The 27,163-nt window shown below is 42.1% G+C and overlaps 2 protein-coding genes across 6 annotated transcripts in view; one reads left to right on the forward strand and one right to left on the reverse strand.

Moving 5' to 3' along the window:
* Positions 1-3,174, forward strand: part of agr1 (anterior gradient 1) — a 4,204-nt gene extending 1,030 nt beyond the window's left edge. The window contains exons 4-8 of one of the 2 annotated variants that reach the window (XM_034575191.1): positions 463-528; positions 992-1,068; positions 1,274-1,337; positions 1,912-1,995; positions 3,017-3,174. In XM_034575191.1, coding sequence (XP_034431082.1) covers positions 463-528; positions 992-1,068; positions 1,274-1,337; positions 1,912-1,995; positions 3,017-3,066 — 341 coding nt within the window. In that variant the 3' untranslated portion in view covers positions 3,067-3,174. The remainder of the gene's footprint in view (positions 1-462; positions 529-991; positions 1,069-1,273; positions 1,338-1,911; positions 1,996-3,016) is intronic. The other variant, XM_034575190.1, reaches the window with a different exon arrangement.
* A 9,177-nt stretch (positions 3,175-12,351) lies between these two features.
* The window catches only part of adarb1b (adenosine deaminase RNA specific B1b), a 110,197-nt gene continuing 95,385 nt past the window's right edge, over positions 12,352-27,163 (reverse strand). For 3 of the 4 annotated variants that reach the window (XM_034575194.1, XM_034575193.1, XM_034575192.1), the window contains 7 exons: positions 26,213-26,327; positions 24,073-24,241; positions 23,698-23,849; positions 22,836-23,004; positions 19,381-19,562; positions 17,041-17,219; positions 12,352-15,703 (listed from right to left, as the gene is read on the reverse strand). In XM_034575194.1, the coding sequence (XP_034431085.1) occupies positions 15,527-15,703; positions 17,041-17,219; positions 19,381-19,562; positions 22,836-23,004; positions 23,698-23,849; positions 24,073-24,241; positions 26,213-26,327 (1,143 nt within the window). In that variant the 3' untranslated portion in view covers positions 12,352-15,526. Of the gene's footprint in view, positions 15,704-17,040; positions 17,220-19,274; positions 19,319-19,356; positions 19,563-22,835; positions 23,005-23,697; positions 23,850-24,072; positions 24,242-26,212; positions 26,328-27,163 lie in introns of those variants that run through there. The other variant, XM_034575195.1, reaches the window with a different exon arrangement.

Below are 27,163 nucleotides of genomic sequence, written 5' to 3' on the forward strand. Positions count from 1 at the left end.
GTGTTCCTCCTTTAATTTCTCATTTTAGCAGGATCTTCAATAGGGGGGGGGACAGAAAGAGATGGAAACACTGCCCTCTAATTAAAGATACTTTTGATGATTCATTGATAGATTTCTGAGCCTGAAATGAAAACTCATATTGTGAGATGCCTCTTGCATAGCCTGTATGTAAATATTGTAAACCACATACTATTAATATGTATTCCGTGTGCTGGGGTATATTTTCACCATAATTATTCTACCCATGCATCCACGAGGATGATGAGACGGCTCACAGGTTCACACTGAGGTTGAAATACAGCACTGTAATACTCCTCTAATGGAATAAAACCCTGTTCCTGTCCCATACAGCGAATGATCTTTCTATTTTCCTTGTCGTCGTCCTCCTCACTTCAGGGTTCATGTTGTCACACCCACTGTTGCATTGTGCTGAGGAATGTGTGGACGTTGTGACTCTGTGGTTTTGTTCTCACAGTAAGAAGCCGCTGATGGTCATCCATCATCGAGAGGACTGCCCGTACAGCGAAGGTACACTGCAGCGACTCTGCCTCATTAAAAGGGCCTGGATGTAATAGTATAGGCCCGGCCGGCTAATCCGCACCTGGGCTTGGTCTTCACAGGGAACAAAACAGACACATTCTTCAATACCTGCCGAGCGGGATCTGAAATTGTCACGAATTTATTCATAAATCACTCAGCTGGTGTTCCTCAGTGGAAGTCTCCACCTGTAAGATCTGAGAACACACCTCAGCCAGCCCACCCACAGAGGAGAGCCTGGCCTTCATGTCTGACATCAGGCAGGTTTGAGTCAAAGAGCAGGACATTTTACAGCCTGTCTTTGAGCGTCTGAGCGAACTGAGCATTTCTGAGTTTGGTTCACAACTCATTTAAACCATGCTTCGGGGCACGGTTTCTTTAGAACATATGATCATGACTACTTTACTTTGCTTTAATGTTGTTGTAATGAAACTAAACAGAATTATCTCGGCAGCGCTGAAGAAGGCGTTCGTGGCGGAGAAGTCCATCCAGAAAATGGCCAAACTGAACTTCATCATGCTCAACTTGGTGGTAAATAAAGATCTATTACATACGGAGAAACTCTTCTACACTGGAATACAGTAGACAGCTGATAGAGAAACTAGAGACACCAACAATAACAGACATAATTAATGGTTAAAATGATGTGCAAAGAAGAATAGTGTCTATAATTATCCACTTAATACTTCATATGCACTTTATACTGCTGCTGTTTATATGATGTGTTTTTTTACAGGAGGAGACTGAGGACCTGAATCTGGCCCCCGATGGCTTCTATGTTCCTAGAATTCTCTTCGTTGGTAAAATATTTATATTATTACAAAGCTTTTTAGTTAGTTGACAGTATATTCTCCCTCTTATAATCCTTTAAGTTTTAATGAGAGTTGTTTTAGTGCTGCTATATCCTCTGAATATTTTAAATTTCGGGTATTGTTCTCGTATCCTCTGTGCTCAAACTAAATAAGTGTATATTTAAAAGTTTGCAGGGTTTTGGTCCAAGACGGATTTTGAGTATTTTCTTTGGCACAGTTAGTTTTTTCTCTTCTTTTAGCAGAATAGGGATTCAAGCATGTTTGATCACATGGTGAAATCGATACCTGCTGACGGACTCAGCATGCGCAGTGTTGTTAATGAGGGTGTGGGAGGACTGGTACCTGATGTTCTGTTTGAGCTGGGAGACTTGTAACCATATAAGCATCTGTTTGTCCGTCAGTTTCATAATTTCATAATGCTTTTAAAGACAGAAACAAGAGCAGTCAACTAAACTTTCTACTGTGTGTGTGTGTGTGTGTGTGTGTGTGTGTGTGTGTGTGTGTGTGTGTGAGTGCGTGTGCGTGTGTGTGTGTGTGTGTGCGTGCGTGTGCGTGTGTGCAGATCCATCCATGACTGTGCGCCAAAACCTTGTGGGAAATTACGATAACCGCCTCTACACGTACGAGCCCGCTGACATGGAATTATGTGAGTGAGCATCCAATGACACTTTGGGGGGAGGAAGGAGGAAGAACTACTTATCCTAACCTGTCATTAGTGTGAGGACAGGCTGAAACCAACTTCCTCCATATTTTGACAGAAACTACAAACTCTATTTATGGACTTTATTTACATCTTAGTAAGAGACTTTAACGGGTTTAAGGTTTCAGCGGGTGGGATAATTTTTACAGCTACAGTTCTCTAACTACTTCAATAAAATATTTGAAAATAGTTCGATGAAATACAACGTAATTTTCGACACATCCATTTGTGTAGAAAGAGTTAAGTTCGATGCAGAATCGAGGAAGCAGTTTGGTTTAAAGCCACAGATCATTTCAATCAACCAGATCCTAAAACCTCATGAAACTAGAAGTTTCTCAGTACAGCACAAGGTTCAATAGTCCACTTATGAAACCACATTTAAATTCACTAGATCCAGATTATTTTCTTGGATCTGCACCAAATTGTACACACACAACAACAATTAGTCCTCTAAACATATTGTTTCCATGAGGAAGATTCATAATATAAAGATTATTCACTGAGAAATCTTCCATTGATAAAGAAACTGAAAGTGATCTGATCAGAATCACAAAAATATTTGAGGTGATCTGTTAAATCCGTTAAATCTTTCAAACCAACAGACAGGAATTAAAACAACATTAATCAACATTGCTATAGGAACATAGATTAAAGAAATTAAGTATTAATCTCATTATGTAACATTTTGACTCATGTATGTGCATGTATACCTTCGTCATCTGTGCCTAAGAATAACTGCAGCTCTGCTTCCAGCATGTGTCAGTAGAACTGGTCCCATTATTCAGTTTGATCCAACACAAAACCATAAAAACAAAACCTTTTCATTCTCTGTGCAGCAGACGTCAGAAAACTGATCTGAGCGCCCCGGAGTGAAAACAACAGCTTGTGTAGCCTTTACTTATAAGTCATTCCATTAAAGAAAGACAGCCGTGGCCTTTATTCTTATTTGTTCTCTCTCTTTCAACAGTGGCCCAAAACATGAAGAAAGCCAAAGTCCTGCTGCACGCTGAGCTGTAGCCCGGCTCCCTCTGACGCCTCTGCAGCCTCCAGTCAAACTGGGCTGCTGCTCAGTGGTCAAGTGTTTACAAGCTGCTCAGAGCTCAATAAAAACTCAGTAAACAATCACCGAGTGATGTGTCCTTTTTATTTACACTTAAGTAATTGTGCCAAGAGAATTGTGTAAGCAAACATATTTAGTCTTTTTAAGAATTAAGATGCTTCACCTATAACACATTAAGACGCTAGTTTTTATGACGCTAGTTCGTAAAATTTAAGAAACACATTTTCAAGTTTTCAATCAATGACACAACATTCTCTATTGCATTTAAAGGCTGGAACAAAATAACATAACGAACCGGTTCAATGGTAGAATATGATGGTCTGTATTTTCATACACAGTTTTTTATAGTTTTTACTGTCACTCAAAGCTCTTTACAGGACATTCACACACTAACATCTTCATGCAGTGCAGCTATGTGCAGCATGTTCTCCATTATACAGTATTCAGACGACTGTTAAGGGAAAGTTGGGGTTCAGTATCTGGCCCTGAGGAGCCCGGGTTCAAACCACCGACCTTTTGGTAAGTGGACGACCCACCCTGAGTGTCACCTCAGAGAATCTGCGTGCAACATTCAGTGGACTTCATTGAAAATGCTGAGTGTCCAGCATGTGATAACAACAGGGACATCATTTAATCCCATTGGATTGTAACTGGAAATTTGAATGATTAGTGTTTGACAGAAATTAGGATGTCTCTGCCACTAGATGGCAGTGTAGCACAGATGTTCAAAGTCTTATTCAGTCTGACTGTTTCTCTGAAATCCTATTAAAAACTAACATGTAGGTTAATCACATTCATTGCACAGGTATAATATATAATGACTTTCCTACATGCAATCTGCACTGTAACCACGGTACAACATCATTTTACTGTGTGATCATCGATCTGAGTGTTTCCTCCTGAAGTTTGACAGACGTCATATTGGTGCAGTTTGACTTTTGGGTAATTCTGCAGCTTCTCTGTTTTCTCTTTAACGCTCCTCCTCCTCCCTGACAACTGCAGAAAACACCGTCTGAAAACAACTCGGGCTCGAGACAGAATGGAACCGAGCAGCAGTCGCCACAAATAGCTCCCATGCAGTTGTTTCTGCTGTCACGTCAAGGATTAATGAGCTTGTTTTTAATTGTTGAGGCTCCGCGGCTCTCGTGCCTTCACCTCCTGAAAGACAAACACGTGGAAAGGTAAAGACATAAATCAGGGGAAGTCGTGTTTTTTTTTTGCAAGCTGGCAACAGCCTCAACGTAACACTCAGAACTAATTATCACTAATAATAAGATGCATCCTGGAAACACACTCACTTTGCATTTCTTTGAACCCGGGAGAAACTCAGAAAAACAGAAACATTTTAAAATGGGTCAGCAAGTTTTCATTGCTCAATATTATTTTTCCTACTACTGAAGAAACTGATCTTTGTGAAGTGACTAAATTATTCATTCCTCCATTGCATTTCCCTCCTTTCATACAGTCAGCACTGACAACTGAAGCGATTGTCTGCCTGCTTTTCTTTTCTGTGTTTCTTTCAGTTATCTGTCTTTCAGTTGGACCCAATACGATTCCTCTGGAACCCTCGAGATTTAGCAACTACCACCCATCCCCACTTACCCCCCCCCCCCCCCCCCCCCCCCCCCCCCCCCCCCCCCCCACTCCCACACACACACACACACACACACACACACACACACACACACACACACACACACACACACACCCTTCTCTTTCCTCGAGAAATGTGTTTCATAGGCTTATACTCCAGGGTTTATAACTAATGTGCTTTCTACTCAGAATTTCCTAAACCCCGGGTCTGACAATACCCCGTCTGTGTCACTGTGGTGCTGTTTGAGAAAAGTCTGCCTCCAAAATACTTTCCAAAACATTTCAAGCCTCCAAAACACTGTCATAGAGTTTTTATGAATATAAAGTATCCACAGGATTACACGACAAAAAAAAAGAGATTACAAGTGATTTAATATGGGAGGAAGAATTGGGGGAAAAACATGAAAAACATGACAAACAAACCAAGAGAAGTTTGGCAGTAATGTCACTGGTGGCAATATAGCGCACACACACACACACACACACACACACACACACACACACACACACACACACACACACACACACACACACTGTTTACTGTTAACTGTCAACTCTCTCTTCTCTCTTCTCTCCTCTATTTCCTCCTCATATAGCGGAGTTAAGTTTCTCTCCATCGTTGCTCGTTGTAGGAACTGTTGGTTTCCTCTTCAATTTTTTTAAGGTCTCGACTTTACTGTGAAAAGTGCCTTGAGATAATGTACGTTGTGAAAATGGAGTTACATTGTTACCTCTCCTGCAGAAGGCGGCTCCACATATTGGATGACTGAGGGAGAATCTGTGTGGGACGTCAGCTTCACATTTCAGGAGTGAAAAGTAGATCTGAACCATCTGAGATCCCACAGCTTTTCAGCCCTTCTACATAATGTACTGTAGTTCCTGAATTCAGCTTTCACCAGGAGCTTTTAAAACTTTATTGAACAAAAAATCGGAAAACATTGAGAAAGCATCCACACTAATCCAAATATATATTAAAATGTTGGGCCCAGTATTAAAACTGAAAACACAGGAATAAAAGACTAATCTTAATACTGGAAGTAATGTCATGTATAACTTAATGTAACACTTTAAATGTTATTTACCTGTTGCTGCCGAAGGGCTTTTTTCCATCAGCAGTTTGAATACACAATAATAAATCTAATAGGAGAGCTCTAAGATTGTTTAGAAATAAGAGGGACTCATGTCACACTCTGAATTCCTCTAGTTTAATCAGGTAAATCCTGTCTGAAGATAAAATCTGTCTGCCACTCCCTGTACCGCTGAAGAAACAACACGCTGTCACTTGGTTGTTGAACTCAAGCAAAAAAACCAAATGGAATAATAATAAATTAAAGGATTTTCTTTTTACTGTTATTTTGTTATTGTTGTTCTGAAATAGGAAAAAAGAGCAGGTTGCAACCTCACTATCTCAACACCTGGGTGGATATGATCCCACATAGAGGCGCCTATGTGCAGGTATATTTTTCTAAAGAAGCCAAAATACACATTTGAAATAAAAAACCGAAAGGTAAAAATGATCCATACATTTCATCCTGCCAGCGAATTATTAAAGCTGTGGTTTTCTTTATTCTTCACAAAGGGAAGTCACACGTGAACAACACACACACACACACACACACACACACACAGACACACACACACACACACACACACACACACACACACACACACACACACACACACACACACACACACACACACACACACACACACACAGCCAACATCTCCACTTTGACTTTGGCCGCGGGGCCGTCTGTGACAAGGACACTCAGCTATTAGTCGTCGTTTGCACACTGCTTGGACAATTTCGCTATTCAAATAGAGGCTGCTCGCTGGGAAACAGCTCCTTAATGAAGAGACGGCCTGGTAATGTGCCATAAATCTATTCTTTTATTCTCTGCCACACACTCATAAACACACACTGCCTGTTTGCATATAGAACCATTATGTACACGTAACGCATGCGCACTCTTAAAGGCACAGTTTGACACACACACACACACACACACACACACACACACACACACACACACACACACACACACACACACACACACACACGCACGCACGCACAGGGGCAGGATTATATTATAATGTGCTGTGGAGGAAAGTGAGAGCAATTTTGGCCACGCAAACTCGAAAAGGTCAAAACGCAAATGTCAGCTTTTCCTCCTTTTCCCTTTTTAATTATTCTGTCAGGTTCAAAGAGTCGTCGTCAGAAAGGAGCCACTCCGACAAAGGGAAGGCCTGAGCTCACAGATAAGCTCAATCAGCGTCTCCTCTTGACACTGTCTTCTCAATACGTAGCCTATACACACTCCTCTCACACACACACACACACACAGACACACACACACACACACACACACAGCGACACTTAGCTTTACCTCAAAGTCGCTTTACAATGTATCACTACGACCACGGTTCCAAAGAGACGAGTCGGCAATTACCAGCCGACAGGGGATGTTGAGTCAATTAATTTCCGCGGTGGAGTGTCCATCTTGTTAGCTGGTTTTAAAAAAAACTCAGTCAATACCAGATTAAAGTCCAGTACTGTTGGCCCGAGTCAGTCACTGCCAATAAGTGAAGGGACTCTCCAATGTGTTCATACAGAGAAATTTAATTAAGATAAAAAGAAAGAGACAGAAAGGGGACAGGGGCCCTGCAGTGGACGGTGTCAGCTGATTGGCTCTTACAGGAGAAGATGAGATATTGGATGGATACGTGAAGATGAGAAAAGAAATCACTGCGACTGCAAAACCATTAAATATGAATGGAGCCGTGGGAATGTCCGTGTTTAAAGACCGAGTACATCTTATTTTTCACAGTTGGGTTTTTCTTTCACCACCTGAATCCTCTTCACGTTTAAACTTTTCTTCACTTTTCTTGCGAATATAAAAACAGTTTCGAAATCGTGTTTTTTATAAAAAAGTTAACTGCCTACGTGGGGAAGGAAAACATATTTTCATCAGCTGAACAGTGTTGTTTTATATTGATGTGACTGAACGGACATGAGGTCTGAATCTGTCGCCGTCTGTGCCTCTGCAGCTCATTATCTCTCTCTCACACACACACACACACACACACACACACACACACACACACACACACACACACACACACACACACACACACACACACTTCTGTACCTGTGAGTATCTGTTAGTCCAGAGGTTTGTATCCATGTACAAATGGTTCCTAAGTATAAGTACATCATCATGTTGTGTACTAGTACATTGTTTACCTTCTTCCTCCAGGTGAACAGTGGTTACTGTGTAGTTATAAAATGAGCTGATGGTCATGTTGTTCGTGTTCTTCAGATTCAACATGCCCCCCCCCCCCCCCACACACACACACTCAGAGGACACATTGATTTAATTACACTGTTAATAATCACGTCTCCAAAGATGAACCTCACTTTACTCTTTACCTTGGATTCAGTGACAATGGGTTTGAGACCATTACATGATTCTCTCTCTCTCTCTCTCTCTCTCTCTCTCTCTCTCTCTCTCTCTCTCACACACACACACAGACACACACACACACACATGAGAGAGACAGAGACAGAGACAGAGAGAGACACAAGGTCACAGAGCTCTCGCCAGCGGGTAACAGGAGGCTAGACCGGGCCGAGGTGGAGACCGGTCTTGCCGTGTGATTTCGCCACATACATCAACTCTGCTGAGCAGAAAATTGAAATGGAAATGTGGGCCTTGAAAGAGTGCGGCTCCCATTTACCTCTGGACCAGAGCTAATGATTTGTCATTTCTCTCAGGGGCACAAGCCGCTGCCCTCGCTGTCACACTCGCACTGCAGAGGAGGGCCAGGCAGTCCTGCCGCCATCTTCTACTCAGTAGAATCTACTGTATGTGGTCATGTTCCAGTTCCAGTTTATACACAGAGCCCTGTATGTTGTGGTTTAACTCAGACTGAAGCATCAGGCGGTTGTTTACAGTGATGCTGTGCTTTTATATAATCTCCCATATTCAAATGAGATGTATTAATAATGTAAATATTCATATATTAATAAAATATGTTTATCAAACAGGTTTCACACCCGTCATGAAGCACTTCACAGGAATGGACTGATTGTTACCGAAAGGATTTATACTTGTGATACTGTGTGTTCATTAACATATCAAGTCCTGTATTTACCTGCTTTATTACCGACTACTACAACTACTACTTCTACTACTACTAATAATAATAATAATATATTAACTGTTTATTGATAATTGTGGCCCTGGTATTGCTTGCTATCAAATTGGAACAATTTTTGTTCTCACCCCATTCATTGAATTAACCTTTATTTATACAGGAAGGATCAATAAGAGCAGTTTATTATCTTCTGTGTGCAGGAAACTTAAAGCCAATACAAAAGTCCAACGATTAAACCAAGATTAAAGTTAAACATGCTGGCAGTTGATGAAAATCTCAAGGGTTGAATAAAATCAACTTTATGGCACAAAGGGCGACTCTTTGCTTTATTTAGATCAAACCAGAGCAGGATGAGGAATCGTTCGTTTTGATAGAACTGATAGAAATCTAATGTAACTTCCACTGCAGCTGAAGTTTATTTTCTTATATTGGGCTGCCTGCAGACCTCCATACATACCAATGGATGATAATGACGGCGCCATCAGTTTACAAACTGCAGTGTAGACTGAACATGTTCTGAAACACAGATCATTATCTCATCCCACAGCATAGCAGACATGTCGGTCACCTCACAGCAAGGAAAGAGGAGAACTTACCAGTGTTTATGATGCATTTTAGAAAGTCTAAAAGGTTTTTATAACTTCATAGAACATTATTTGTGTCTGTTTTTTGATCGTCATAATAATGTGGGCACAAGACAATGGTGGAGAAGCAGCAGTGACAGTATATTAGAGAACAAGGAATAATTCTGAAGTATCTCCAGAGCTTTAACACAGAGCAGGAGAACAGAACGTTCCAAACAGGCAGGGTTACAGAGCTGGACTCAAGGTGAAGGCTGCACAATAAAACTTCAGAAACTGATGCAGACATATATGAAACTGTTGGGCCTCTGTGTTAAAGTTGAAAAGCACAGCATGACGTACCACAAACTGAGCAGCTGCCATTTGAAGGATGTCACCTGCTCAGTTTGTGGCAATTCACACTCTTTCAATCAGATCAGGGTAAAATAATATATAATTGGTGTGCAGGAATAACCCGACTTAAAGCTCAAGCTGTTGAAATATCTGACACTTTACACAAAGCATCTCTGACGTATATATGTGGCTAAAGTGGTTAAAAGTGCGTTCAGGTCTGAACTGCGGCGCTTGTGTCCTAATAGATGTGATTTTTTTTTTTTACTGCTTATGTAAACATCAGCCGGGCTGTTAAAGCTCAGCAGCTGTCTGATGAATTATAGAGGAGCAGAGTTCCTCGCACGTCTCCGTCTGGGCCGCGTTCGCCCATCAAGACACTTTAAATGTGCTTTTTCATGAGCTTTCATCATGTGAGTGCAGTTCTGAGCTCCAGTGTTTAAAGCAAACAGTGATGTGTGATTTATTATTGATCTGATGGCAGAATCCGCTGGGAAGCTAAACACACACAGACACACACACACACGTTCCCGACGTTTGACAAAGAATTCCCTGTTGACCGGAAGCTCCTCCTGTGATTTTCTGCAGCTTCTGTTCAAACTTCCAGACGTGTCTCAGACGTCGGGACTGAGTGAGGATCGCTTAAAGGTTAATGCACAGTGGGCGGGAGGCTTGGCTGTGATCGTTGGCTGAGTTAACTTTATTAAAACATGAAGCCATGTTTAGCTGAACAAATGTTCTCTCAGATCAATAAACAATTAGAAGATCTTTGTGTTTGTGAAGTTTCTCCTTCTTGACCAAACTTCAAAAGTGAAGTGTGGAAACAAACACAACTTACTGTACACACACACCACAACAAACACACACACACACTCACACACAGAAAAGTTGATGACCTGACTTTCCTCCCGCGTGAGCTCAAGATTAAAAGCGGCAGTAAAATGCATGAGACGCTCCTGTCGGACTAATCCAGCTTCACCTTGAGTCTGATTGACACGTTTGCTATTTGTGTCTGCGGAATTTTTTTCCTCTCAGCAAACAAAACAAGCGACTCTATACTGAACCTGGAAAATGAAAAGTACTACAAATGTATTCATAATATATATGTATAAATATCTATTTCAGGATGATCACTCGTTTGATTGATTAACAACCAAGTGTTTTACTCAAAAGATGCACGTGGCTCTGAAGACGGTGATAATAAACATCATTATGCAGTTGATGATGATGATGCAGAAAGTTGCCTCCTGCTCCATTTGACAACTCTGCAGTTGGACAAATTTTCTGGATGGAAAACTTCAGGTAAACAGGTCAAGGATGGATTTGATTTGAGCTGAACAGTCCCTGGAAGACATTGTTAATTTATACTGGAGACTTTCAGTTATGTGTCGTATGAGCAGTGGGGTGCAACATGCATGTTTACTGCAACCTTCATCTTTACGTACATCGCACACAGAGCCGAGGTGTGGTTCCCTTTGGGTCCATTCAGTTTATAAGGACATCCAGTGGTGAACAGTCCTGCTTGACTTTCCTTCATCGTTGTCTTCAGTTATAATTTTCTCCTCACATCTTCTGATTCATACTATTCTTTAATCTAATTCCATTTAGTGCCACACTCAGTAAAAGTTATGTTTCTCTTGTATGTGTCTTTATACTTATAGTACTTTATAGAAGGAGATGTTACTCCGATACATGCATTTGACAGCTACAGTTACTTATCAGGTTATGATTTTAAATGTAAAACATAATTCATTTCGAGAACTATTTGAAGCCTGAGGTAGAACTGATCAGAGCTAATTAAAAAATCTGAAAATGTTGTATTAACAGTTTATTGACACTAGCAAGTGCAGACATATGATTTTTATTGGACATGATTGATTTGAATCAATTCACTGCAGTACCAGTTAAATCCACAAATTTCCTCAGACTATCCAATAAATCATCAGTTTACTTTAAACTTGTATTTATTCTTTTTTGACTGTGTCTTTATCTTTTTATATATATTTTTAGTTCACTTGTGTTTTTTTAAATTTATGATGCACTTTGTTTTCAGAAGTGCTAGATATAAAGATATAAAGAAATTATTATTACTATCCATTATTACTAGCAGAGGTAGAACTAGTAAATGTAGTTTGATGTTGTAGTACGACATGTGCACTTTTGCTGAGGCATAATTTCAAATGCAGGTCCTTCAGCTGTAACCAGATATTTCCATATTATTTTATTAGTACTTCAGTAAATATATTAATACTTTTTCCACCACTGAGGACGTCAGACGCTGCTCACAGTCTTCCTTGTTGTCATAGCTGTGGTTCTTATGGTAACGCCTATGAAAGCATGCTGATGACGAAGCTCCACATTTGCTTTTACCTTCGTATTGAAGTTTATAAGAAAAATCTAACCACATTTAAGGTGTGATAATCCAAAATGAGTAGACCTCCTGCATGTTCTTAATTTAGTGCACACATATTTAAATATACTGAACGTGGAAACAGTCGTCCTGATGCTCGAAAATCAAACAAACACAAAGACAGAAACATTCAAGCCTTGGTAAGAAAGAATCCCAGCCATGTGCAAAAGTAAACTAAGAACTCTTTTATTCTTTTTTGTTCATTTTATATATCTATCTTTAGCTGTTTTCATCTTTTTTTTTCTACACGAGTCCTTTAAAAGTTTGTCATCATGCTAGGTGCAGCTTCAGTGTTGGTAGTACATGCAAGGTTGTGGTTTTTCGTTGGTGTAGAGTTTTTCACACATCGGACAACTGGACAGGGGGAGAACGGGGGGGGGAGAGAGAGAGCGGCCGGCTCTGAACGCTGCCCGAGCGTCTCTGGAGTCACCACACAAAAATGAAAAACCAACAAAAATAATAAAGCCCCCTGCAGACGACGGCTGCCGGGGCCGGAGAGGAGAGGGGTCACTGATCAGCGAGGGTTCACAAAGGGGGTTAAGCATAAGCAGTTCAGTTCTTGCTGTGATAGTTTCCATCCGATCCGGAAACGGGGACGGTTTTTTCATCATGACATCATCAGTTGACATCTTTAGTGCAGTCAAAAGTAAAAGAAAACTTGGAAGCAGGCAGTCCTTTAGGGAGGGAAATGTACATATATATATGCATATATGTATAAAAATACCTCAGACAGCTTTGTGGAGAGAATAGAACAGGAGACAGAGACTGGGGGTTGTGGGGGGGGGACTTAGTTCAGACTCCTGTTTGCGATGGGCTGACATGAGGGGGAGACATCAGGAGTATTGCTTGTGACTTTGGTCTGGGTCTATTTGTCAGGGGGGCACCGGGGTCCCACTGCGCTCAGGGTTTTGTTTTTCTTCAAGTCAATCACGTCAGATTCTCCTCTTCATCTTCTTCTCTAACACGGACTCATACCACAACCAAATACACAGGAGGTGAGAGAACAAGGTACAGAAATGACATCACACGTGCCGGCTGGTGGATGCCACTTTTAGCTGAGGCACCTTACAATGCATATATATATATAGATACTTCTTTTTTTTTGTTTTGTTTTTTTTCTTCAAACATGGGTGGCTACAATTTGGGATGAAAGCCCGGCAGTGTTAGTGCCTTGCTCAACGGTGCCCAGTGAGTCACACAGAATCGCTAACACGTACGCAGGAGCATGAACATCGTCAGAAAACAGTTTGAGGGGAAAAAGAAACAGTGGGGGGGGGGGGGGGGGGGGGTGAGTCGATTGTACAGGAAGAAGATTTTGTCATTGTTGTTCCTTATATACACAAAACTGCGATACTGCAGCGATAATGGTCGCAGGTCACAATATACACACGTTGGCAACAGGTGCACTAAAGACGCCTGACATTTCAGTCACCCCCCCCCCCCCCCCTCCCCCCCACACTTTGAATTAAATACACTGTTTCTGTACAAATCAAAAAAATACATTTGTTTGGTGGATTTACAAACAGCAGAGGGTTGAGTCCCGAAGAAGAAACAGAACGTGTACATCTTGGAAAGGAAAACACTGGGATAGAAACACACATGGACATCATCATCTTTGGTGAAGATTCCACAGAGTACGCCTGAGCACACACGTAGAGATTCTGCACAGACACACACACACACACACACACACACACGCAAACATACATTTCCCTACAGGTCGGAATAGGGATTCACTACTTGGAGCTTTGTGCACTCGTGCAGGCGTCAAAAATCACAAAAGGGGCTCCTCTGGAAACTAACGTGTTTGTGGAGAAGAAGAGAAGGAGGACGGAGATGACATCACACTGCGAGACGGTTTGGTTGTTTAGGCAACAAGGGGGGGGGGACCTGGGACAGCGTGGTGCTCCACTGCTCCTCCAGGTGAGGGGGTTACAGTGTGTTTGCATCACTACAGACTGGCCTAATGTGAACTTCATATACAGAACTGCATGTGGCACACACAGTGGACCAGTCCGCCTACAGTTGAGCTGACAGCTATCGTGGGTCCCTTCCACAAAGTAGTTACAAGGTGAGAGAGGTCTGTTTATTCTATCACTATGTCTACTGCAGTAATATCTCCTGTCCTCAAATGCCCCGTCTTAAGAAAAAAAACAAAAACAACAACAACACGGTCCCTGTCCCCTCCCCCCCGAAAAGAAACAGACAAAACACACGAAAAATCTAGAAAACAGAGACAAAGATTCAAAGCTGCCTGTGGAGGAAGATGCTGGCATTCATTCAAAAAAAATCATTCACTGATGGATGCACGCGGCGCCTCCACCGCGCGTGTTCTGCTCTGCAGGCCTCCCAGTTCAGTTCCCATGCAAAGCCATGGCTTAGATCAAGAAAAAAACAAAAAAAGAAGTCAAATACAACGTGCAGCACCTCCCGAAGCTTGTCCCGAGACCCAGGCGAGGGGAGGGGGGGAGTCCACATGAGCCCCCCCGAAGTGTTCAAGAATGAAATGAGAGATGAGATAAAATAACTTATGAATGGAAGGATTGGATGAATGAAGACAGAAATCATCATGCGTTCACTTAACTGCTGCGTCGCCTGCCCTGCGCTGAGTTTCCTTTTCCAGTCAGTGAATCAAACAGGGCCACAGCATTTCAACATTAGTTTCTTTAATACAGGGGCCGACAACATGTAGTCTCATCTAAGCAACGGACCCAAATAACACACATTAAATGTTTTGTTTAACTATTTTTAACTTCTGTTTCTTTTCAGCACTAGATTTACATCCTGAAGATTTTACGCATCTTTAAATTAAAGTAAATTTTAGCAAGTATACATATAGAGAGATTATTTGTTTTAGGTCCATAAACGTTGGTTTTACTTGACAAAGACCCTGTGTCTCTAGGCTACATTTCACCCTAAACTGGCTACAATCACTGATCAAGAAAATAGACATAAGACTTTATAATTTTCAACTTGTAAAACACGACTTCTGTGGGAAACATAAAACGACTGAGCGGAGTAAAAACCATGATTTTTCCAGTTTTAAAAACATAAAATGAGCAGATGAAAAAACACCATCGGTTAAAAATCGTACAAATAAAAGGAGAAGACGTGGCCGAGGCTCGAGTCCTCGGAGGAATGAGAGATGAGTAGCTATGGATGGCTTGTGAAACTACGCCCGTTTATTTCCACAAGTACAAAGTGCACGTGCGCTGACACGTGGGACGGAGGTAAGTGTCTGTGTGGGCTGGCTGTTAATAAGGGGCTCTCTTGCTTTCAGGCCTGGGTCAGGGGGGGCACAGATCGGGGAGGGGGTGTTAGGAATCCCTTGGTCCCTTGACTCCCTCAGGAGCCGAGGCTGAACTGGTCTTGCTCGATGGGCTTTTTGACCCACGCCCCCAGGCCGGCCTTGTGGAAGGCCTTGATGAGAGCCAGCTTGGCAGAGTGGTACTCTGTGGCCGCCTCCTTGGCTTCGTGGTACGAGCTGGGCTTGAGCACCTTGATCCGCAGCATGGAGGACAGCTGCGGGGGGGACAGAGACAGAGAGGAAGAAATGTCATGAATAAAAAATACACTGGTCATAACAACGGCTGCAGCTCGGTCCTCTCTCTCGCTCTAGAAGTTTTCAGACATGAACTCCAGAGGATGCCCACAGACTTTCTCCGGAGGTCGTCTTTCACACATGAACACCGCAGCAGGAGATTCTCCACTCAGGGAGTAACGTCTTAACTCCGCTGTGGAGATCACAGTGTTTTTGTTTACAGCACATCGTCACCAGCGTCGGCTCTTATCACCAAAACCTCTTCTTAGGAGATTCTGCAGCTCAGAGCATTTTCTGAAAAGCAGCTTCTCTCTGTTTCTAGGTCTGTGTTAGAAAGTGTTCAAGTTCAACCACGACAAGACAAGAAAGAAATATATGAATTCAAGATGGATTCTCCTCAATCTAATTTTAAGGTTAGTTTTATCAGGTGTTCACTCGACCCCACAGTGTGTTTCAGTTCATATCTGACCAATCAGATCCCAGCAGGGGCTCTGGGAACCAATTGTCATGCTTCTACTGGAATTCAAAGACCTGTTCGGCCTCTACGCCACGCTCCTCCTCCTCCTCCTCCTCCTCCTCCTCATCATCACTCATCCCTCACCAGGGACAGGTTCCAGTTGGCCATGGGGAACCGTGAAAAGTCTCCAGATTCAACCATTAAATGTATATGTATTATACAGGTATTTTGTGTTGAAAATATGGTGAAAATATCTTTTAAAGTATGTCTCTTGTGTTGGTCTTTCACATTACTAAGTTGAAAAAAATTATACTAATATGTCAAATGATTCAAGAAACATATATGAACTAAAAGAGTGTGATGACATAAATGCAACCCGGTGTTTTGCAGTTTCACGTATTGCATTTGAATACTGCTCACACAATCAAGCAGGTTACTTCTCAGGAAATGAAATGTCAAATGCCTGGTTGTCATTATCAAATTGTAATACTGTTGCATAAATGGAAACCAAAGTTACATTGTTTAAAAGTGCATTTTAATTTGCAACTAGGAATTAACATGTGAATGTTGTCATCTGTACAGCAGAGTAAGACTTTGAGAAGTAAATGTCAAACAGCTTTTTCCATTTTCATTTTAATGTGGTTGTGGAACACCACTATGTGAACATGAATATGCAAATGTGATCATTGTATTTTCATTTAAATAACAAATACATACATTATGTGGAGAATAATGCTACTGTGGAGTTCTAAGTTTACATTATCATTTTAATACAGTCTGCTGTACGCTTCCAGAAACGTGAGGGCGAGAAAGCAGGAACCAGAAAGCAGCTGGCGACCAGAAATGCTCCAGTACAATTACCTTGGCGTGTAGGCGCACCCAGCGGCTGTAGAGGACGTGCTTGCAGAGACGTGAAGCGCGGCCCATGTCGTCCTTGCCCGTGGTTGCGTTGATCACCTCCAAGGCCTGGTCTCCCACTGTCCAGTTCACGCTGAAGTTTGGCGCCTTGCCTGGCTGCCTGGCCTCCGCGTTGCTTATTCCTTCAAACCAGAAACAGCGACGGTCAAGGTGTGAGCAGCGAACAAGGAACAAAACGTGAAAACTAAAGATTATTTTGTCCCAACGTGAAATCAAGGGCAGAAAAACAGAAAATGGATTGTGCAGATCTTCTTCTCTCCCCTTCCTCCAAACTTTCTGTGAGACCCACAGCAGCTGAACCCCCCCCCGCTACTCCGCTGCATGGATGCATTAAACAATGGATGAGGTATCCAAACACTGAAGCTTATTTCTTCAAATGACAGTCGCTCCCACGGCTCCACCATCTTCAAACAGCATTTTCTCTCTTTTATTTTGTGTTACTCAGTGGCGACAAACAGCATCATGCACCCAGGAGGACGGAGCCGACTCTCCTCCAGCTCGTTATGGGGCCTCGGCCTCTACTGTATCTCAAGCATAAATGGAAGATATATGGATGCCATAAATCCCTGAGTCTTGCTGAGTGTGTGTCTGAGTGTGTGTGTGTGTGTGTGTGTGTGTGTGTGTGTGTGTGTGTGTGTGTGTGTGTGTGTGTGTGTGTGTGTGTGTGTATATTAAGCGCCTTGGTTCCATTTGGCAGCCCTTGTGGCAGAAGATGATTTAAAGGGGAGGAAACCCTCAGTGATCTAGCGCCACGGCCCTTCACCGCTAAAAACTCTCTAAAGCGGAAAAGGTTAATAACCCCCCTACTATTATATCCTTTCCCCCTCTCGCCATTGAGAGAGCGAGCAGGGAGGAGGAGCAGGGAGGAGGAGCAGGGAGGAGGAGCAGGGAGGAGGAGCAGGGAGGGCTGCACGTACATCCAGCCTCTCTGACATGTCATCGCCTCGGATCTAATCAAATGACCAGTGTCACTTTTGCAGTCGGATTCTGACAGCTGGAAGTAGATGTTCATGTTATAACATGTTTTACTGAGTTTTGGTCATGAATATAAACATCCCTGACTAATACACCCACTGTTTATTGTTGGACCTGAGCGGAAGCCGGTCCTAAAGTCTATCAGAGCCTTTCTGCTCTTGACCCTTTGAAATCTGCAATAGAAATGGTCCATCAGTGCCGACAGTTTTTTTCCATTAAGACTGAGGTTTTTCAGTATGAGAGCAGGGTTTATTGATTTTATGATTAGATTTTGCATTGCATTACACTCCAATAGCCCCTCATTTGTCATCACTACACCTGGCTTCTATTGGCTGGGTCATTCTGACAGACTGGTTGCACAAACGATCCAAGCGCAGACGTTTCACACGAACGTGAGATCTATACGTGCTGCTCTCAAACTCAACGACCACATTCAAACAATATCTCCACTGGTGTTCAGATGTTATTTCTTGGCATTCTTCAAATGCTTCATATCATTAAACACTGAAATATAAGATTATGGTTGTCAGTAAAAAATAAAAGAGACTGGGACGGAAAGAGAGAAGAAGTAGAGAATAGCTAAATGCTATAGTTAACTAGAATAACTTGTAATAATTGTAAACCTCCACCAATCTGTCAAGTTGCAGGAATTATGGTCTCCCCCTCTGTTCCTGAGTTTTGTTGTTGATTCATGTGTTTTTGATTATGATGCCACAGTGAGGTTGACCTTTGAACTTTTGGACTTTTGAACTTTTGGACCTTTCAATCTGTTAATTCTTGAGTTTAAGTAAACTTTTAAAGAAAATCCCTGGAGGTCTTCCTGAGATATTCAGTTCATGAGATGGATCTGAACAAAAAGGATGCCTACGACCGCGACCGTCACCGGTGCGGAGGCACAAGCTAGAAAAAAGCTGGATTCCTGGTCTTTGTGACCATTTTTTAAAAGGTCAAGCCAATGCTGAAATAAAGCTATTTAAATATGGCAGGAACAAGGTAAATGTCAGCTCAGATCAAACACGAGAAAAGCAATAAGTGTCTTCCTGCCACAGACTGACCAGCAACGGGGACAAACATGTTCCCTGCTTGGGATTACTGTCGTCCTCTTTGCTATTTAGAGAAGCTGGAGTTTGAGTAGCAAAGATCAACAAGGCGATCCCTGATCCCCTCGCAACATGAAAATGAGAACATGGTCGGCAATTGCTTGAATTTCTCTCAAGTTAAAATTTCACCACACTACAGCAGAAATCTTATCCAACTTGTTTTTTTTTTCATTTCTCCATCAACTCCAGATCAGAGAGGAGTCTTTACCGCTGAGTAAAGGCCTGTTGAGAGTGAACTGCTGGGGCAGGTCCTCGATGTCTGCGATGCGCTGGTACATGGCCCGGGAGAGGTGGTCGGCGTGGTAAAGGCTGCCGAGGATGATGCTGGAGAAGTAGATTGGCTCTGAGAAGTAGCTCATCAAAGAGCCCTGGAGGCCCAACACATTCCATCTGCAGCAGGAAAAACAAACCACAATTTAGATAACATGAAAGTGGAAATATCGTTTTTTTTGGGGGATGATTCAAGAATTTGCTTTGAATGATTTTGAGTTCACCAAATACCACATAACCGCACAAGACATAGTTTGTGTTCATAGTATCAGAAAACCTCCAGTACATTCAAATGAGTTACAGAACATCTAATCTCTACAAACAGATTCTACATGTGAATATGCAGAATCTGTTGGCGAGGGACAAGATTTTTCACGTTCATCAAGCTTTGGTTGCTCGCAGGTTTGTTTAGAAAGCAAAAGAACACATTGACCGAAATGCATCGGCTATCGGCTTTTTAATTCATCTGCATTCATATGCAGATTTCTGTTAATAGAGATTAACCAAATGTTATCTGGACCTAAAGCACTAACACAATTATTTTTAATTAATTATTCCTCGTCAGATGAAAGCCAATGGGCTCAGAGATTGCACAATTTACGACTTGATTTCATGTAACTGCCTGCATTTGTTAGAACCTGTGGTCTGTACCCAAAAAAAAGGGGACTTTTCTTAAGCAATGAAAAGTTCAGGGATTATACAAAGAAATATGGTAAAGTGGTATGTGCACACTGCAAAGTGGGTACACACAACCATCACGGCAGCACGAGCAAAGTATATGAGCATAGAGCCAGCTTACGCAATCTACCGCACACAATCCTACAGTTGTGTACACTGTAAGGTATCCAATTTCATTTTCTACAAACGTCTGTGTATTTCTATGATGTGTCATTAGCCATCTCTCCCCAGTCATTTTCCCATTGACATGCTCTGTGAAGCGTTGCCTGCCAACCTCAATGGTCGTGGTGGGGGGGGGGAGAGAGAGAGTGTGAGAGTAAAGAGAGGATTGAGCACGCAGTTGGCCGAATGATGCGTGCTAGAAAAAAGGTACTAAAGTGTAAATCTTTAAAAACGGGTTATGAATATGTAATATAATAATAATAATAATAATATTAACTGGAACCATGGCACTCAGTAGGGCACACTCCTCCACCAAGCACCAACCGTTCCCTTATAAAAAAAACCCCACATTTTATTTGGATCTACAGCAGATTGCAGAGACTCAATATCGTTCCCCTGACATTGCCCGAATTTTTACAGCAAGATCCATCAATTATTCTCTGAGAAATCAGTGAAGATGTTGAAAAACACGATTTTAAAGAAAGAGAAAGGAAAATTCCTGGATCTGCACTAAAATGTACTGAGATCTTCTCTGATCGATACCACATCCCTCCACCAACCTTTGAGGTAATCCATCCAGTGGTGTTTCTGAAATCTTGCTCACAAACTAACTAACCAACGAACAAAGGATCGATATATTTTGGAGGCTGCTGTGGCTCAGGAGGTACAGCGGGTGGTCCACTAACCAGAAGATCGAACGGCCGCACATAGACGCACCGTATGACTGTGTGTGAATAGGTGAATGTGGTCATCAAGACTAGAACGCTATATAAATCCAGAGATAATAAGAGCACAGATCGACAACACAAGACACAGAGAGTGAGATGATGACCGTGAGCTCTTCTCGTTCCCTCTGTCGCTTCAGGCTGTTTGAGAGTGTGTGAAATTACCAACATGGACCTAAAACAATAAGGAATATGCAATAAGCATAAGACCTCAGGCTACACAGAGGGTCCATTGTTTCCAAATGCAATATACTCTGTGCGTCTGTGTGTGTCTGTGTGTGTGTGTGTGTGTGTCTGTCTGTGTGTGTGAGGAAGAGCGTGATGTTGTGTGTCAAACTGAGGGAGAAATCTGAATTTATAACTGCAAGCAGTAAAACAGTAGTATTTTGGGCCACATGCAACACACATGCAAAAAAAAATTGTCATCACAACAGGTTTACACTCTGGAGGACGCGCACACACACACACACACACACACACACACACACACACACACACACACGCACACACACGCACACGCACGCACACGCACATGACCCATAAGAGCCTGTTTGTCAATGAGCTCATTTAGATAAATGGGAACAACAGACACGAGGCAGAGAAGTGCTTGTTCCTGCTAAAGATGAAGGGCTGAGCGGGTGATCAAAAGAAAACGAGACGAGAACATTGGTGACTTCGGTCAAAGTGACACAGGAACAGAGGCAGGTCGGCTAAAGATTCGTAAAAGCTCTGTCTTTGCATCGTCATGTTTTCCCACAGTGGAATCATTATATCAAGCCATTAGCTAAACGGCAAAAGGGTTCATTTCTATTTCTGTCCATCAACTTTGAAATAGTTCACGTTTTTTGCTTGTTATCAGGCCAGAAAACAGCCCACATGACTACATGAACGCTCTCCCAACCCATTTTACCCTCTACTGACTTGGATCCCTCCACTCCAAACAGCCCCCCCCCCAAAAAAAAATCTGAATCACTGCTACCATTACTGACACCGCTGAAATGGCAAAAAAACTCTCACACAGTGCAAACAGCATCCGCTACACAGTAGACATCTCCCTCATCAAACACACGCTCGGCATTCAATCACTCTGTGCGTTCAGGCAAGGTATTGCGATCGCGGAGGAAGAAGAGAAGGGAGAGGGCTGGTGGGAAGAGTTATGGAGAAGTTTTATCGTTCATCACAGCGGCGGCACACTGTTGCCTTGAACATGGACAGAGACTAAAGACGCTATGATCTGCCTGCTAAAAACGGCCCCGGGGACAGAGGAACCATCAATTCAGCTCCACCCGTCACTCCCCGGGGGAAAAAACGATAGACTTGAGATGACAAAGCGAGGAAATAATGCACTTCATTGCAGTGCGAGTAAATAAAACACGTGAAGAATCATGAAACATAAAGCTTTTTATGGTTTCAATATGAAGTTCAGGGTTTCTGCAGTGTTCACTAAATTACTTCTGTTTAAGGACCTTTCTAAACCCACACAGAATGTGATTAAATACCTTGTTCATGGTCATACCAGTTCATTTCTAGAAATATATTTGATCAATTAACATTGCCTGCACCCAGAGGCAACTGACAACTACCGGTTTAAAGTCTTAAACTATGCTAAGATAAGGTAAGCTAATATATTTATACTTGTAAAGACAACAGTATCCATCTTTCCATTAAACTCTTTGTAGGACAGAAAAAGTATATTCGTATAGTCGTGTATTAAGAAACAATAAAAACAACAAATGAACAAAACTCCTTCTTGTTATAACTAATTAGTAACTAGGTTGTTGATCAGCGGCATCATTACAAGTCAGAGAAGTAATCTGCTATAAATTACCTTGCGATCTTGTCACTGCATGACATCGTGAGTAACCGCTCCCCTTGCAGCACGCCGTCCCAGGTCTGGATGGTGTTGCTCGACCTCACTGGGATGGTGCCTTCCCCTGACTCGATTTTGGTCCTTAGCTGGCCCCGCGCTTTCCGGTTAGGATGTCTGTCTCCTTGGTCTGAGCGAGACGGCACAGAGACAGGGCATAAAGACGGAGATTCACATAAAAATACAAAACTTTAGAGGGAGCTAGCTCCCTGAGACAAGATAAACCTGTCAGACTAATGATTGGATTATAAACATATTAATATGCAAATATCTACAATTGATCTCCTCCTCCTCCTCCTGTCGTGTTTCAGAAAACAGAGATTTTAGTAAATGAAAACCAAAACATTGCTTCCATACAAGCATGACCTATTATTTTTTATTATGTTATCAATGTTTTCTGCTCTTTCACAAGCAGGCGCCATCCATTCGGTGACTAATTGAATGTGGCTGTTTCCTATTCAGTCTGCCATGTGTAACGGAAAACACTCTGACAAGAGTAAGAGGGAGGTTAATCAGACAGACAGAGTGGGTTGGCTGGGTGGAGGAAAGACTGATAGAGACAGACAGGGAATGACAAAAAGCTCTAATTACTAGAGCCTTGTTTAAACGTGTCTGTAATGTGTATTTGGACATCGGAGTAAAATTATAATTAAATGAAACCAACCATAAGAGGAAAACCTACAAATCTAATTAAATAAAATAAACTGCTGCTCAAACTGAATTTCCAAACCAAGACAAGACCAAATTAATAACAAACCGGCAGAGCCGAGGAAGAGGAGGAGCGAGGCTGGATGTGTGTGGATGAACTGCGATGGTTGCAAACCTTCGACGCCAGCCTCGTGCGGAGAGAAGATCCTGGCGTCTCCGCAGGGCGAGGTGCTGATGTAGAGGTGGAACTGAACATTGTCCTTTAACCTGTAGCCTTCCTTGTCACAGTGCATGAATATGGAATTGTGGTGGTCCTCCTTGGTGTTGCTGTGATGAAGAAAAACATGGCGGATTCAAATCAGGGCTGACAAACACCACTAAACCTGTACTGGTTTCATTGGAGCTCATTCAACCGGACATGAAATGGGTTGAAGAGCAGTGTCAATACATATGTTAGACTATCTATACAAGAAAACTTCCCAACATATACAACGACAACCGTTACACTGTCCTGTGATTATAGAGAAAACATTTCACATTGTTTACTGACCTGAGGAAGAACTCCAGCTGAGAGTAGAGGTATCTGATGAGCGAGCGTCGGGCGATTATCTCAGCGTGGCAGTCATTGAGTGCCAGGCCGCGGTCACTCATGTACTCACCGTTGATGCATTTGGTTCCTGTGGAGACACAAATGACCTGTGCTTCCTTCACATCTGTCCCTGTTGAGGGGGAAAGAGGACAAAGAGGAGTCGGTCAATGAACGCAAACACTCAAAGTACCTGCTGCCTAAATTGTACTTTTACGCCCCTTGAGAGGTGGGAAGTGTTTCCACTGTTTCCTCTATAACAACAGTGTTATGTGGCTACTGCTGCTGTTATGTTATCTTTTTTAAGGAGGAGGGGGCTCAGTCCTATCTCGTTAAAAACTTGTTTACTTGTTTTGCACCACAAACACAATCACCCACCTGTTAATAAAGCTCATACATCAGAATTATTACGCTTAACTGATAACGACAGCTCAATGATTAGAACAACAGGCTCTCACAGTGACGACAGGGAAGTACGACGGAGATGATGACCGACTCATTCATGATTCTCATACACTGAAAGGAAAACAATCCTGCAACTGTCCTGTCATATCTCAAAGACCACGCCCTCACAGGGATGGAGACATTACATATTGTTTGGATGGGTTATTATTAAAATGTATGTATTTTTATCATTAAAAATTGTGTGAATTAACATAACATAGCAATGTGGTTAATTCTGGTAAAAGAATGTTAAGACTAAATAAGTGGAAAATGTATTAGAGCTAACCTCTAGCTTGGATATTTTTGTTTAAATAAATATCAAGAATTGCTTTAAAGGTTATAATTTTTAGGCAAATATACAAAAAACAAACAGAGACTTTTGTATTTCATTTTTTGTACATGTGTCTGGAACCATTCATATAATTACTAAAATATTAGATATTATCTAAATATCATTAACACATGTATAACAGTTGTTAGTTGAAGGCGATATGTTAATTATGTTTTAAGTACTTAAAACTGTCAACTGAGTGAACAAGTCTGATGTCTAAAGGCAGAGTTTTCCACATTTTGAGGGCGGAAGTAATATCCCCAGCGTGTTTTGTGGGAACGTTGGGAATAGTTACAAGTGCAGCTGGAGGATTGTGAAAGTTGTAGAAGATTATAGAACGACAGGGAGTTTGTGATATAAGAAAGGGTGACGCCATTTAGTGCCTTAAAATCTAAGGTCTTTAAAAGGATGATACAAGATACAGAGAGTGTAGGTTTCGTAAAACAAGAGACATATGATTAGGGTCGGGCCGAACTCTATACTCTGAAGGGTACCGACAAAATTCCGTTCACGTTAAATCAATCGGTGCCAATCTTCGGTACTTGTGAGCACATCTGGATGAAAGAGTGATGTATACGTGAGTGAGAGTAAAAGAGAGAGTATACTGTATGTTAGATAAAGGGAGAGAGAGAGAGAGCAAGACCACGTGACTCACCCCTGGAACGGGATCAAGCCAAGCTCATTTCTGATCAGTGCACACAGTCGAGTGGCGAGTCGAAAGTGATCTCAAGTGTGGTAATTGACGCAGACAACGCTCGATGCAATATTTGTAAAGCAAAATTCAAAGCTGGCCAAGGCAACAAACATAAAATATATCTCAAAACTGATGAGTACCGTGTTTGACAGCCTGAAAGCTAAGTCCCCTGCTGTAGCTAACGTTTTGGGGTAATCTCTCCTCATGGAAAGATCAGGAGGAGCCGGAAATTAAGCCTTTTGAGTTGGGTTTTTACAGGTTCAGTCGTAAAAGTGCTTGTGCTTTAAGAAGATGCCAGATTCTAAGGAGGAACTTACAATGAAAAGTGTTTTTAAGGATGTTCCTGAAAAGTGCTCTCTTAAAGCTCGGCTGGAAAAGGGTCAGGGGAGCAAGTGGAGAGTTTCATAATGGAGACAGTTTTGAAAACTGAGTAAAAGTTCTTGTATTTCACCGTAAATATGATGGTACACAAAGCCGTAAAAGTTCTAATCATAAATGTTGCATAAATATGTATTTATGCATTACTGAAGGGAGATTATTAGACTGTACACAACATGACACACTCAAAAAATTTACTGTCAGTGTTGAATCTGACCATAAAAAAAGCACCAACCGTCTCCTCCCCTGAAATTTACCTGTTGTCATGACGACTCCCGCTAGGACTTTCCGTCGCGCATGGGGGGAGGTGAAGTTTTCTGTCAGCTCACTGAACTTATCCACCACCAGGCGAGAGACGGCATCCGCCAGAACCTGGAAACACACACACACACACACACACACACACACACACAGAGACACAGACACACACACACACAGACACACAAACAGCAAGACGAACACACGCACCCACGCACACACACAGGAGCTTGTGTCAGATGTGTCAGCTTACAAAGCGCGTCTGATGTTATCCTCCCCTAGAGCACCATGTACCTGTCACAGTGTTCGAATTCAGCTCCAAACAAGAGTCAGAGTGTTGAAACGGCAACAAGCAAAACTAGGTTGACCCCCTGAGGTATACCTAACTGTCTTTCAAGCAGCGCTGTTTCAGTCTGACAGTTATAATTTACCATCTGCCTTCTGGAAGTGAATCACAAAAGGCAAAAAAGTAGACACGTAAGAACTTCACACGGCTGAACTTAATACATATTTTGTCTTGGACAGCCAGCTCCTCTCGCTGGCTCTTTATCCATTGCTAATGTGCTGGCAAATGACGATAACCAAGAGGATAGATGACGGCTGGGTGACCACAAATTAAAGAGATTAGTCCAGTATACTTCCCTGCTACTTTGGAGTCACCCACTCGTAGCCAGATCATTTGAATTTTGAATGCAGAGGTCTTTTATGGGGTGGAAATGAATGTTAATCTCTCGAGGTGCCGAAGGAGTGATAGTACAGAGTTCTAATTTTGGGACAAAAAACACATATGACCGAAAAATGTTCCTTTCAAGAATTTCCCTCATTTCTTGTCACGATATTTCTGAAAGGTCTTCGATGGATTTGATGTTTTGATCATTGATAAGTAAAGTTTACTGCAATCGCAACAGAATCCAACCATTTGTCCCCATTAGTGCCGTTCCAGATTGAAA

This window comes from Hippoglossus hippoglossus, chromosome 21 (assembly GCF_009819705.1).
Source record: "Hippoglossus hippoglossus isolate fHipHip1 chromosome 21, fHipHip1.pri, whole genome shotgun sequence".
Lineage (NCBI taxonomy): Eukaryota > Metazoa > Chordata > Actinopteri > Pleuronectiformes > Pleuronectidae > Hippoglossus > Hippoglossus hippoglossus.